This window comes from Sceloporus occidentalis, unplaced genomic scaffold, assembly GCF_023333645.1.
Source record: "Sceloporus occidentalis isolate IW3139 unplaced genomic scaffold, rSceOcc1.0.p SCAF_51, whole genome shotgun sequence".
Lineage (NCBI taxonomy): Eukaryota > Metazoa > Chordata > Lepidosauria > Squamata > Phrynosomatidae > Sceloporus > Sceloporus occidentalis.
In genome coordinates, this window is record NW_028317031.1 from 3,925,684 (window position 1) to 3,941,362 (window position 15,679).

The following is a 15,679-nucleotide window of genomic DNA, read 5'->3' on the forward strand; positions in this document are numbered from 1 at the left end:
AGTCTGGCTCCTGGCTCCTTCAGGCATAAAACAACATGAAAAACAGAAGGGGGCAAAAGGGCAGCTGATAGATCGTGATACTTCCCAACCCATGAACAAAATAACTAACAGCAAGGCTTTCAGTACCAAGCAGGTATAAGGCACTCACAGCAGCATCATGAGCATCCCTCTGCTCTCATCAGGACCACACGCTCAGACTATACAGCTGCTCTGACAATAAACCAGATGCTCCCATTGCGTGTGTCTCTGGCTCCCTCTAGTGGTGACAACATTTGAGGCATTTGTTTAAAATCAAATGGTGTCTTTCAACTGCTACAATTCAGATTGTTTTTTTTCTTTAAAGAGATGGAGTGCTATAATTAAGAGTGTTTTTTATTCTTTTAAGAGATGAAGTGCTTTCTTTGTTGATAGACACTCCAAGTTATATCAATCTGAACAAAGTATGTTTAGCCCTTTGCCAGTGAGACTGGTATTGCCACCTGAAACTAAGGTGCTAAGTAAACTTACCTAATGTCTCAGTTCTAGTTTTGTCATATCCTTCGAATAAAGGTACTGTAAGAAATGCTGCCTAAGTTGGTGCTATATAAATAAAATATAATAATACAAACAGGGGCGGACTGGGCCGGGGGGCAGGGGGGCAATTGCCCCCCAGGCCGCCCTAAATCCGGGCCGGTGGGCCGGACGGACGAGCATTCAATGCGGCTGCGGCCGCAAAGTTAAAAACTAAGCGGCCGCGAGCAGGATTGAATGCGGCCGTCATGCGTACCTGGCGTGGGGGGGAGGGGGGCGGTCCGCCCCGGCTGCCGCTCATCTGAGGGGTGCCACCAGGCCGGCACGCCTTCAGAAACGATGCGCGCGGCACAACATTGAAGCCACGCCCACCGTCTTCCGCGCTCAGTGCACCGGAAGGACAGGAAGAAGAAGAAGAGGAGGAGGAGGAAAAGTGAGAGTGAAAGAAGAAAAGGTAGGAAAGAGTGGATTAGTAAGTGTGTGAGAGTGATGGGTGTTATGCTGAATGTAAGTGTGTGAGAGTGATGGGTGTTATGCTGAATGTAAGTGTGTGAGAGTGATGGGTGTTATGCTGAATGTTTGTGAATGAGGGTTTCAGATAGCATGGATGTGTAAGTGTTGGGGGATAGCTTGGCATAGGGAGTCCGTAATCACATTCCTTTCATGCCCAGATTCCAGCATGTAGTGGCTGCCTAGGCATGATAGGAGTGTGATTGCTGTTATAAATTATTTTTTGGTCCAACTTCGGTGTGTTAACACTTTTATTGGACAGAATAATTCAATGACAGTATTAATATATGTATATATATATATATAATTGCAAACAGCAATCACACTCCTATCATGCTAAGTCAGCCAGCACATGCTAGAACCTGGGCATGATAGGATTGTGATTGTTGTTATATATATGTGTGTTTGTGTGTATATATATGTTAATATTGTTGTTGATTTTTTTGTCTAATTTTGGTGTTACTTTTAATAAAGTATTTTAAAGTTTTTTTTTGGTTTTTTTTTAAGTTTTGGCCAAGTGAATGCTGAATTTTTAGTTTCAGTCCAGAATTTTCATTTCGTTGCATCCCTACTATATACTATGCCAGTCACTAAAGTGGTAAGCCTACACCACATCAATGTTTGGCTTAGTATATAGTGATAGGGGTTGTCAGTGTCTGGCTCAATGTATAGGCACACATTGACGGTGGTACCGCATAATCCCTAAGCATATAATGATAACAAATATGCTGTACCCCTGTCAATGTTTGCCTAACCATAGAAACTATGCAGTTTTAAAGTGTGTGTGTGGGGGGGGGTGCCACATACAGGGTCTGCCACAGGTGCCAAATACTCTCGGTACCCCCCTGCATCATGCGGCTGTCAGACCCAATGGCCATGCCTCAGCTCCTCTTCCCACGTCTTAAAAGTGGTGGGATGAAGAGCTGAGGCATGCGGTGCGTGCACGCCGGCCACTTTAATTTCATTAGGCGCTGGTGGAGTGACTGCCGCACGACGGCCGCTTTCAATGTCGCTCGCAGCCGCTTTGATGGTGCAACGGGCCAGTTGACTAGACTTGCCCCCCAGGCCTTAGGCTGCCAGCCCTCCCCTGAATACAAATAATAAAATGCAAATTATTTATACTGTTACTATATATATATATATATATATAATATACTGTATATATTATAAAGGTGGATACAAGTTACATAAATATATTGACCATTTTCATATTATAGCAAATTGTGTTTTTATTATTCTAAATTGTGGAACCTAGCATAAAAATGAATCAAAGCTAATTTTAGTAAGTCACGGAATATTTGCCCAGGTCAGTAGTGCTTTCATCAGTTGGAACGAGGAGCAAAATTCAGTTTATTAGGAAATTTTCCTTATAAGTGTTGTCGGTGAGAAAAATCACGGTTTAAATGTGTTTAGCTGCTGTAAAACTCATTTAAAAAGGCAGTCACTTTATATTCTTGATAAATACTTTACATTAAAGGGGGTAGCTCACTGAATTTTTTATTATTTAGACTTTACTGATTGTAAGTTCCTGCGGGAACAGGGTCCTTCATTCCTCTTGTATCTGTATGTCAATTGCTGTATTGTACTCGTTTCTGTAACATTTTCATCTTTGTACAGCGCTGCGGAATCTGTCGGCGCTTTATAAATAAAGTATAATAATAATAATATCAAGAGTGTTGGGCTTGTGTCATTGAGAAAAAAGGTTCTTGAAAAAAATGGGTTTTTTTGTATTCATAGACAATATTTAAAAAAAAAAAAATGCCCCAAGGTTCAGTGCTTCAAAAAAATGCCTCAAGGCATTTCTTCAATGTGAAGAAGGAAACAGAGAAAGGGAGAATAGAATGTAATACATTTCAGTATATATATATATATATATATATATATATATATATATATATATATATATATATACAAAATCATATAAAAATATGGGGATTTTTTTATAAAATTGTATAAAATTCTTAAATTCTTTTTATTCTATTATCCTATTGACTTTTTTTTATTTTTGTGGTGCAGACGCACACTAAACATTATACTTAGCCAAACGTATGACATACCTAAAAACTATACATTATTTGAAAAAAAATAACATCTGCACATCATGTAAGTGGTATTGACATTCTGCTTGTGAATGTGGATGTTTTGGGATTTTCTTTGCTGTAGAATTGCTGTGAAATCGTTTAGTTCCTGACTATGGGGTGTCTGTCAGCTGCTCAGCTTTCTGTGAGATTGACTGCTTATTTATGGCATTGTCTTTGGGGATCTTAGAAAGCAGGGGATGGGGGAAAAAAGCACAAATCACCATGAGAAATCACCAGACGAACGACTGACACAAATAAAATTTTGTAATCTGAAAATGTATTTCCTTCCTCCAGATAAATGCAAATTTCTTACCCTATGGGACAGATTTTCCTAAGATTTATTTTTAAATAAATCTTGTGGATTTTATATTTAGCACACTGCCCCTTTAACTAACAACATCTATAAAAAGTGTATCCCCTGTAACGTAGGAGAGATATTAAAGCAGCCCTTTGCAGTATTGGTTGTGAAATGGTTAATTAATCCATAGGGTAACGGATAAGCTGGGCCGACTGGTGATGATGGAGTGGCCCTGGCTGTGTTTTCATGCAGCATCTGATCTGTTGGCGGAGAGGCCGTTCTGGTGAGTATGGGGCATGGATCGCCAGCAGCCTGCCAGGCATTAGCCTGTGGGCCAGATGGCCAGTCCAGGCCTGTGGATAAGGATATAAAAACTATAAACATAACTGGGAACTCTTCAGGTATTGCTCGGAGTCTCCGGGTGAAGCACCGCTTCTCTGGGTCTCCGGGACACTATGGGGAAACTCCAGGTTATGAACGTCCCACTCCCAACCAGTTCCCCTGCAACAATGGCATGTGTCCCACAACGTCAGCAGGACTGCACGTGACGTCAGCCGGACCTCCCACTGACGTGGACTTCCTACACGCATCCTGCAAGGGGGCTCCGGGTAGCCAGAGCCAGAAAGCTCCCAACTATAAACATAAATTAAAAGTCCTAGACAAGCTGCTATGTGTATCAGTGTATTGTTCTTAGTGTACACGTGTGTGTATGCACATGCCATCACTATGGAACTATATATTTGACAGAGGGCATGCTTTTTCAATACATTTTTATTATTATTACAAATTATTAGCATTACATTCCAGAGCTGTAGCAGACTCTGTAGCACTATTACAATAAAGGATAAAACAACATTACCAGAAATGTACAAAATACAAAATAAATACAAAATAAACAATTACAAGAACGCGCATAAGTCATGCTGGTACAGGAGGAGAGGGGGTCCTGCTCTTGTGGTCACATCCAGAAATGATCACTGAATGGGTCAATCTTCATATATTTCACGATTTCTTCTGTTGTTGGAAGCTTTTTCGTGACGGCATGTTTTTTTTTCCCTTCGTAACAATCCCTGGTTTCTCCCATCTCCTGTCGGCACATGGCTTAGTGATAGCAGGTCCACAGCTTTTTAGTGATTACTTTTAGATGAGTTTTCTCTTTATAATCCTTTCATTTCCAGTCGGACTGCAGGGATCTAACTTGATCAGCTTCTTACAATCCTTACTGTCTGAGGAAGGGTTAATAAGCGTAACGTTCGAGATTTGAGTTTTAATTCATCTGTATTTGTTTCTCTTCCTCTAAAACATACAAGGCAAGGGTTGTGAAGGTACAGACAGACCCCAGAGAACGTCCACCATGAGCAATGTTGGCAGCTATCCCTGATTTCAAGCCACTATTTTCGATACACCCCCACACATTTATAACAATCTTCATGAAATCGATTACACAGAACTAGCAAGTTGCAGTTGATGATTTTATAACGAGAAAACACCTTTAAAAAATTCACAAAAATGTATTGCAAAAAAAAACTATTATAAAAAAAACATAAAACTATCAAAAAGCCACGATATATCTAGGAAATGGTACAAATCACTCGAGAACGCTGTGAACCAAAACAAGTGAGACTGTGGGGTTTAAATCCCGTGTGCGTGATATGATTTAACAAAACCAATTCGTGCCCTTTGTGGGAAATAGTTAGAAGGTAGCTCAAGAGCTGCTTGTGTACTACAACTCTCATAAATCTCCACCAGCTTAAATCCTGCCTGAGCATGATGAGAGTTCTGCTTCGCAAATTTTGTTGAGCGGTTTGTCACCTTTGCTCTTGGGGAGTAATTTAGTCTCTGGGGAAAAAAACAAATAAGGAAAAAAAAATTTGTAGGTTATAAATGAATACTGGGAGGTGCGTATTGTATCCCAGCACAAAGGGGACAGGAGAGTGGTTTCAACTCCCTCACTTCAATGTACATTATGAAGGGCCATCGTCGGCAAGTTTCTAAAGCAAGAACGGCTGAGCTCGGCCCAAATAATACATAATTCACCGGGCGTGAAATTTCACTGATTTAACTATACATTATACAGGGCCAGCCAAGCTCTTTCGGCAGCAGAAGCTCCCTGATGATGGGCATCTTAAGTAGAAAGGGATCAGGGAGTTGGAACTATCCGGTCAACTCTCCTGTTAGTATACAGACCCCAATGAAGGAATGTTACTTTATTGGGGCTTCACTTTTGATAAGTAATGTAATATTAATATATAATATTGTACCGCTGATTTATACCTTATGGAATACGAGGCTGTAAACGTCTCTTCTTCCCTAGATATTATGCATGTCGTTGTTAGGATTTAACTGAAAAAAGACTATTATTCTGTCACAAGCCTCTTTGGACCATCTTCTCTGTGACAGTCATGAGAATATCTCTGTATAAACACTGTGACACAATATACAGTTACTGTTTCCAGAATGGTTCACCGGCTGTATTATACCCATGTACTTACCCCAAATTCACCCTTCCTGACTGTATTTTCTTATTCTTTTAAGGTTAACGGTGACATTAAACACCTTGCATGCTTTTGTATTATTAGTCTTGCTGACGGATATGTGGATTCTCGGGAAATAACAGCAATACATCATATGGTGTGTGATATTTGCCTATTGGTAATATACAGTCATATCACACATCCTAATGTTTAATCCAGCAGGCTAGCCTTCCTTGGGAGCCATGTGAATGTGTAATGTCTCCTTAATTAGTTTGTAATATTGAGACATACAGTTCGTTTCCTCTTTTTTTCCATATATAATTACCTACAGATTCAACCACCACTTAGAATACAGAATGAGCAGGCAATTCCTCCAAGGGTATTCTCACAGAGCTTGGTCCTGTCGTTCAAAATAATTACTTTCTAAACCCACGACGTAGATGGAAAACATAAAAACATGGCTGACGCTCCTTGTATTTATTCTTTCTTCAAAAAAGATGAATCAAAACTGGACTTATCAGTCTAAAAAAATATTTTGTTGTATCGCTATTTATGTCCACATCTAATGAAGGACCAAGTGACACCAAGTGAGTATGAAGTATGGACCATTAGTGGAACCAAGTATAGACTAAAGAACTGATGACGCACATCTGTCCAATTACCCAAATGTTAATTTTTTAAGATCATAAATACATAGTTTATAATATAAGGTGTATCTCATCTGGCTGTCTATGGGGCTGAAATAAGCAATTTCAAACATAGACGTTGACGGCTGATAAAGAACCCTTTGGCCCATCTAGTCTGCCCACTGAAGTTGTAGTTCAAAATGGCTGACTCGCCAGCAGCTGCCTATTCCTTGATGCATATCTCTAACGAGAAAATAACAAAAGTTAAAAAAAATAACTTCTAATACTTAATATGTGCACCTTGCAGATGTGTTTCAGTTTTATTAGGCACACAATATCCACATTTATACTTGATAGGGTTAAGCAGAACGTTTTAGATGTTAGTAAAAACAAATAATTATTTACATGACACTTTGGTAAGAGAATAGCGAATGAATGTTGGAGAAACCCTTTACCAGCTCCCATAAGTATTCGAAGGAATGGAACATCGGAGCTCTGTCGTTCTCCATAAGGCAGCCTCATGAGAGAAACGTTAGCCGTGTGCTATGCTACATCTTAAGTGGTTATGGATGATAAAACGTCTGTAGGGATCGATATATCCATGGCAACCGTCAAAACCGATCAGACATTGTGGCTAGAGGAGGTTCAGTGAGTGACATGTCTATAAACGGAATGGAGTGTTCAGATTGGTCATACATGACATTCACGTAAAAGTTTACATCGTAGGTGGGAATGCTGTGTCCTATTCCCTGAGTGGCCCGGGTGTGGAGGATAAAAGTAACTTCATAGCTCTTCCTTCTTTTTTAGGATGATTTTCCTCACAAGTTCTGTGATATGGGGTCTGATCTCCTCCACAGACACGGATGGTCCCCAGACATCCACCACTTTGCCATCAGCACCAACGAGATATTTCCAGAAATTCCAATCCGGCTCCTTCTTCGAGGTTTCTAAGCAAACGCAGAAAACAAAATACCTTCAATTTGCAAAGTTAGCGTTATTATCACAATGGAATCTCTTTAATGCCATGTGAACCATCAATCACGTGCCATATCAAACATAGAAGAGAAACACAGATACTCACGTATTATATTTCAAAGTACGGCACGGCACCATTTGCAAAGAGCAACAAACCCCAACAAAAAACAATGCACAGAAATATTGGGCTTTTAAATCATATGCCCAGAACATATTCATTGATTGCATTACGACAAATGCCAAAAGTAATCACTAATCTTGCTTCTCTAAGATAGCTGGTGCGGGAAGGCATTCTTTGGGGCGTTGAAAAGCATGGAATGGCGTTTGTTGATGAATGAAACGCAACAGACTGCTTATTCCTGTACAGTGACGTATACAGGAATGTAGGTCGGCATTTACAAAAACCTGACTTTATCTCATTGTGTTCCAACAGGCTTCCTTTATCTGCAGACCTGGAGGCTGCCATTGTTGTCACCACACTAAGCTGACTCTTTATGGCAATGCTAATGAAGTCTGTTCCTCCACAAACTTCTTTATACAGCGTCCTGCTGGGCGATTATTCTATTGTTTCCCACAGGCAGTATGATAAGGCGTCGGGTGTTTGTCTTGCAGATTGTGATGAGATAATGGCGCCAGAACTTGTGCAAATGGCTAATAAACGTTATATTATGCAAAGACTAGAGCTGATTTAAAAAAGGATACAGAACAACGTTTTTGAAAAGGTAGATGGAGATGAAACTGCATTTCTCCTGCAAACTCCCACTTTAGTGAATATACCTAATAGTTGATATTTTTCAGCACTATCTAAGGGGAAAGCCAGAACCTAATGTAAGCCCTATCACTTTATATATGAATGAATCACGGGCATTATGCAGAATGTGTGCTTATTCTGTAACACATACACATTAAGGCAGTAATGTGTTAAACAATCAGAGGACATTCATGTCAATAGTTCTACCTGTGCTAATGGAGAACTAACTTTTCTTTTGATTGACAGGTGAGCACCTATCACACGTTTTAAGACCAAATACTATGACTTGACTTTAAAAATATAGTTATAACATAATATATGTTTATAACATGCAAAGTTTTCCAAAGTTTTCCCTGTTTTACATTATTCCCCAGAAATGTGCTTTATAGATATGGCTTGTAGTTGGACAATACTGTGCTAGCTATAGCTGCATAGCACACAGGTGAGTGGTGTTCGTTCCCCTTACCAATTAGGTATTTGAAGGCAGCGTTGGCTCCTGAGCCGCTGACCGCTATCTTGCTGAACATGGGGAAGGATGCGCTGTAATTCTTCCTGGCAAAGCTCTCAATCTCCCGGTCGCTTTTGGGCTCTTGCTGGCCGAACTGGTTGCATGGGAAAGCCAGTACATTGAAGTGGTAGGGTCCCAGGTCGCGTTGCAGCTGCTGTAGTGCCTTGTAGTGATCTTCGGTGAATCCGCACTCGCTGGCAACATTGACCACCAAACATATCTGAGGACAGTCAATAAAGGCTGGTTAGTAAGAAAGTGAGAGTAGGCATGCAGTGACTGTGCGACCAGGATTTTGAACATTTTGTAAGTTAAAATATAAAAATTAACTTGGCTTGTAGGGTCTGTTTGACCTATAGCAAAATATATATTTTTAAGCAAACACATAATTACAATTAATGTAAGGAAGTTTTACTGAGAGGGTGGTAGATTAGTGGAACAGTCTCCAAGCAGAGGTGGCAGCGGCTAATGCATGCACAGGCATATCGTGAATGAAAGAGGAGACCCAGGACTGATTAAGGAAAATGGGCAGACTAAACGGGACAAATGTTTTTTTTGTTCAGTGAATGAATCTGCTTTTTCATTGACTTGTATTTGGGGAATTGGGTATAATTCAAATTGCAAATATTGATAGATCCCTTTCCCAGGTTCTCATTTGGTCATTTAGATTGTAAGCTTGCGAGCCGGGCCGTCTTTACAAGATGTATCGGTTTGTCTTAGTCTGTCAATTCTAGGTTTGCCAGAGCCTTTGAAAGTATGGACTGTGAGAAGAGCTGCGTAAATTGTTGGCCCCATATAAATAAAAGATAATAATAATAATAATAATAATAATAATAAAAGCTAGCAGCAATCACGTTTGAAATGGTCATAGACTCAGCTGCTGAGTGCTGCGCCCCCTGGCGGTGAAGAGTGGAAACTGCTGCAGAGACTGCTCTCGGTATTATGCCACGTCCACAGCCCAATGAAGAAAGAAAGCCCCGCTGGGGTAACAGGAGGGGGAATGACACTAAAAGAGACAGACACCCGAAAAGAGACAGCCGCAAACACACTAGCAGCACAATATATTCTGATTAATTGTTTTAGTAACAGCAGAAATCCCAGCAGTGAAGAAGTAATGACTCTCATCTAACCACGAGTGGGTCATGGACACGGAAGTTTGCTCTTGCGAGGGTAAATACGCAAAGTTCTAGCACAGAACGGCTGTAACGAGTATGTTACCGGATCGTTATGTAATTAATTATAAGTAATAAGGAATATGAAGCCTCACTCACCGATCCCCGGTATTTCTCCAGTGCCACCAGCTTCCCCCTTATATTGACCACTTTGAAGGTGTAGAAGTCCCTGTCCTTCTGCAGGGACGGGGACACTAAGAAGAACAGGAGCAACACCGCTAGGAACATGGCACAGTATGCACTACTCTCCCTGCCGAAAAGTTTAGGACCACTGCTGCAAGTCGGCTGGCCCCGCGTATGGGAGGGGCCATGGGGGGCGTGCAGGGGGGATTACCTTCTGGATGGGGGGCGTCAAAATCACTGCATGTTCACACTGCTGTCGTGTACAGAGACCTTTAAACATACAGCGAACTACAGGCCAATCAGGAGTGACATCCAAACTGGATTACAACTCCCATCACCAGGTATCTCGGACCAGTACCATAATTCAGGAACTGACGACTACAGCCCCTAGATCATAATCTACAGGTCTCTATAATGCATTCACAACCCCATGAAAACCCCATGTCCAACTCTACAATTAGTTATGTGATAATAGATGATCAATACATTATATATCTTCACACACACACCTACACACACACACAACCGCACACCTACAACTACACACAAACACCCACACACACCTACACACACACACACACACAAACACCTACACACACCTGTATGTTGCACCCAAATGTACATCTATAATAGAAGACAATAGTAGACTGGAGACACATATACATTCCACATGTTCCAGAGCAGTCTGTGTAAAGTGCTACCCTGCAGTATGTGGGATGCATAACTGATGCCCCTCTGTGATTTTACACATACTGGTCCGCAGCATGTGACGTGGAAAAGACGGCAGGTGAGGTTACCCCACACTACAGATTCATATTCGGAATTTACGGATTAATTATAATGTGACGTCTGAGCTGATAATGTGCCCGCTAGAGAGTGCTTTGCAAATACATGAAGAATGTCAAGCTGTGTTTGTCTCGTCTAATACATACATACATTCACATATACATTCAGACATGCCATACGTTCATACATACATTCATACATACGATACATTAATACATACATACATACTATACATTCATACATACATACTATACATTCATTCATACATACGATACATTCATACACACACACATTCATAGGGGTAGTTCATACATTCATACTCCCTTTCATCCAATAAACACTGGACTTTATTCACCAAAACAAGAGTTTGCAGATGGGTTGCGGTTTTAAGCCTCTCACTTCACTATTCATTAAGAATGGCCAACACTGGCAGGTTCATGGAGGGCTGTGCTGGCCCTGTATAACGCATAATGCTCTTCACAGCCCTGGAACAAGGTTCCCTGGACAGGGGACATCCTGCAATACAAGGTCTGCCCCAAGGAATTCAGGGCTGTTCTAGGCAAGACACAACTCCTTAAACCCCTGTCAATGATACAAAAATAACACAACAATGAACATAAACACAAGTAATATTACACAGCCCTGGAATATACTTACGGGGTATGTTATATGTTATATACCGGTATATAATTATATATACTTTATGTCAGTAAAAATAAATGAACAGCTTTCATAATTTTATGAGTAATTAAAGAAAAAAAAAGGTCATTATTATAGAGCCCCACAGTGAAGTTAGAGACATGCGGCCCCTTTGGCGTTTTACGGGCTACAGAACCCCTCAGTTATGTCCCATCACTGACATGTGAGACCCCCATGACTTCAATGTACCCCAATGCACTCTTTTATTGGCACGCATGTCAGTACATTTACGGAAAATCAGATGCTGGGGCCATTCACGCAGCCCCTTATTATGGTTCTTCCCCCACCCTGGCCCAGATTGGCCATCTGGCAGAGAGGGCAAATGCCCGCTGTCCGCTGACCAACAGAGCCAGACTCTCACGCGGGAGATCGAGTGCTGCGCTACATGAGCATAAAAACATCGGCCACACTCATGTTACCAGGCCCCCAGCACATATGTTATTGCCACACGTATCCAGCCAGTGGTCGCGCACTGCAGGGCCCGATCTGTTGTTGGAGCGGCTGTATAAGTTATGTGGCCCTATTGGCCAGCGTTTGCCCAGTGTGCCATACTTACAGTCCAGGCCTGTCCTAAGTAAAACACGTCCCCTTAACTGAGCCGCCGGCTCATACCCCCTACTATACAGCATTTGCCCCATCATACCTCAACACCTGAAAAGGGCCAGAAAGACACTTCTTTTAGAGGCGTGGCTAGAGGCGGTGCGGGGCGTGGCTAGAGGCGAGGTGGGGCGTGGCTAGAGGCGAGGCGGGGCGGGGCATTCATTTTCACGTGACCCGTTGTATCTGGAAGAAAAATTCGTTTTATTCGTTGAATTTATAAACATTCCCCGCTGTTTGTAAACACAGAATAGTAACTCTTATGGCTGTAGAACCCCACGATGCCCTCACACCCAGCAAACATTCTGACATCCCAACAACAGAGGGATTTAGGTCCCAAGGAGGGACTGCCCCCCTAAGTAAAGACATTTGGGTGGTATGCACTTCCATGGGGCAATCTCCCATACAAGACACTTACCCCCTGTCTGAGTCACCCTTCTACCCCTCTACCGAGCGGCAATTGCCCCACTACTTTCTGTCCCCTAGTGACTGTGCAGGTCCCTCCCCCTCCCCATGATGCAGTTCGCGACGGACATGGCGGCGGTGTGAGCTGTGTGTTCGGAGCCTGCACAGCGGGAGGAGCCGGACATGGCGGCCCCGCGTACAGCGCGTTACTAGCGCCCTCCGGGGGGTGCAATCTCTTCCCCTACCGACTCGCTGCGGCCTACTGAGCACCGGTCTCTGGTAGGCGCTTCCCCCCATACTTTGTTTATTAGGCCCGGGTTTGGAAGGAGCTGAGGGGACCGGGAGGGGGCGGCCTGGAGGTGTGTCTGTGTTTATATACATTTATTTGTTTACATATGGGGACCTGACGTATGGCGGCTTTTGTTTACATTGTGCATATATGTATATAGTTACATTGGGAAGGGCTATGTCATTGTGTTGTGTTTATCCTGCTGTGTTTTTTGTTGTGTGTGTTACATGTTGCTCTGTTTTTGGTCTTGTGTGTTTAATCCTGTTGTGTTCACATCTCAAGCCCCCTATATGTTTATTCTTTATATATAAATTTAAAGGGCTTTATGATTTATCTGGAATGGAACTAAAAATATTGCCTCTCATCTCCTAATGTTCATTGATCCCAAACCTTTTGCAGAAATAATTCCTTACCCTGTAAACTTTTGCCTCATTCATAGTGATTGCTGGGAGCACCCTATAGGTTGTTGCCATAGAAACAAAAAAAGCATCTTTAGAAGTTTTATGTGGTTATAGCTTTAGAGAAAACAATGAGAAGATTAAATATAGAGAACCAGAGTGTTCTTTATTACAACATGGGCACAGCAACAAGCAACCATATCATTAAAAAAGTTGATGCATGTTAGGCCATACTCGTACGGATGGAGAAGGCCCTGGTCTTGTGAGCTTGCAATCTGGTCTTGTGAGCTTGCAATCTGCCAGAAGAACAAAGTGCTTTGCCTAAGTGGAACAGCACCTTTAATTCATTGTATTATATTATTTGGAATGATGTGCTTGTTACGAACGCATTCTCAGTGTGCCGCAGGTTTTTCTTAGTTTTTCGGTAATATACACTATTATCCTACGTATATCTTGGAGAAGCGTATATTTGACATCCGATAAGAACCGTTCAGCCCATCTAGTTTGTCGGTTCCTGATGAAGAGGCTGAGATCTTAATCATTACTTGGTCACGTCTTAGATTCAGGATAGCTTTATGCCCATCCCATACATAATTAAATGTCATAAGCCTATGCCACGGGGAGACTGTTCCATTTATCTACCACCTTTTAAGTAAAGTAAAAATCTCCTTACATTATATCTAAACCTCCGTTTTAATGTAAATAAGGGAAAATGTTGTAATTAAACATTGCTGTAGCACTATGCCGGGGGTTATATTGTGAAATGCAGGATACTAGGTAAAACTTCTGTATTATATTTTTATATTTCATTTCTTTACCAGTCCTGGATACAGTGCTATATTGTATCTCTAGATTGTAAGCTTGTTTGACTAGGGCCCTCCTCACCTGTTGTTTCTGTAAGTTGAATTATTAAGTTGAGTTATATATACTACTTATTTCCTGTTTACCCATTGTACAGCGCTATGGAATAAGATGGCGCTATAAAAAACAATTAATAATATTACTCAATATTATGTTACCTACCACGTACGCTGTGCTATCGTGTGTTAAGCAAACTGCTCTGTGTTTCTGCATATAATTCCGCACAGTTTAATTTACCTTATTTTATATATTTTTGCGTTCCTATTGTTACCGTGCAAAGCGGATTTCTGCCCAGAGATTGTACCTTTTTATTTATTCATTTATTTATTGCATGAACCGCTGACCGTTGCCGCGTATCGCAGAACAGCGTTGTGTATAGACCAACCGGACATTTCCTAATGCTTTCGGTGCCAATGTAAATATTAGAATATTTGGTTCCATGTGAGAGCAAATATATCCTCGGGGCTATTTGTATTTAAATGGCTTATTTTCTTTCAAGGGGGTCCATGTTATTTCAGAAGACGCGGACATACGCTCAGTTGCTATATTTAGCTCCAGTTATTGGTTCGCTGTCCTGTCGGTAATCTGATTCTAGTAAAGAGCTGCCTGTTGTCCCCGTCCTACCGCCTACAAAATATGTGCGTGAAACACTGTTCTGCGTGACTCCTCCACCTGGATAAACATAGATCAGACTTGTGAGTACGGCGGTATATACATTTTTTTTCCAGGTGGAATGGCAGAGTTTCTACTACAGAAAGCTTTTCCATAAAGGGGGGGGGGTGTACCTATCTTAAGACGTTAGACCTTGATTTGAAGTTAAGCTTTCAGATGCTGGAACACCTAGGATCTAGAAGTCACAATCGGTGGAACGACAATCATGAAGCCGCTCATATAAATATGTATTTTTATCTTTTGGACTCATGAACTTGCTCCTCGTCTGGTTAGACACCCCAATTTTTTTTAAGAGATGAGGTCTCTTGTGTAGCGGCAGGGGTAGGTGGGTTGACAGGGCAGATACGTATGGTATCTAGTGAGTGAGATACATCCCTGTTGGTTCTATCAAAAGATCGAGGACAATATATACAATAATCTAATGTTACAGCCTGAGAAATTAAATTTGTTCTGTGGTCATTGGAAGAGGTGGACCTCCTTTAAGGGCCAGCAATCCTCGTTCTGCACGTTACTAAAGCCCTACGCAGTCCGCCCTGCCCAGCGTCACAGACGTGTTTATTTCCCCTTTTTTGTGGATTATTTTATTATAAGAGAATTTGTATATTGGCAATAAATTAAAGCTTCACTTCCTGCTTCTTTCGCAGGCGCTACTTCTTTTAATACGGCTTCCGTCGGCAGGTGAATAAACGCACCCTGCATCTCGAAGGGGATCTGTACGGCTCTTGGGCTAATTCAGTTATTTTATTGTGCTGTTTTTGTTTTTTTTAATTGTCTTTGATTGTTTTGGAGGCACACTGTTTAAAAGCGAGGGACCTGTATAATCTCATGCAGGGAAAAGGATGTGGATTCTCTTTGTGTCGCTTATGAGCAATATGATTCCGGGATCTCAGGATCTCCTTTATTATAATATAAATGATATCGGTAAGACATGCAGATATGTTTTGGGG

At 41.5% G+C, this 15,679-nt stretch overlaps 1 protein-coding gene across 1 annotated transcript; it reads right to left on the reverse strand.

The window, feature by feature from the left end:
* Positions 1 to 7,282: 7,282 nt before the first annotated feature.
* GPX7 (glutathione peroxidase 7) lies at positions 7,283 to 10,130 on the reverse strand. Its single transcript, XM_089491778.1, has 3 exons — positions 10,002 to 10,130; positions 8,692 to 8,953; positions 7,283 to 7,446 (listed from the first exon to the last, which is right to left on the reverse strand). Exons 1-3 carry the CDS (start codon positions 10,128 to 10,130, stop codon positions 7,283 to 7,285), a joined length of 555 nt encoding a protein of 184 aa, XP_089347904.1.
* Between the last annotated feature and the right edge of the window lie 5,549 nt (positions 10,131 to 15,679).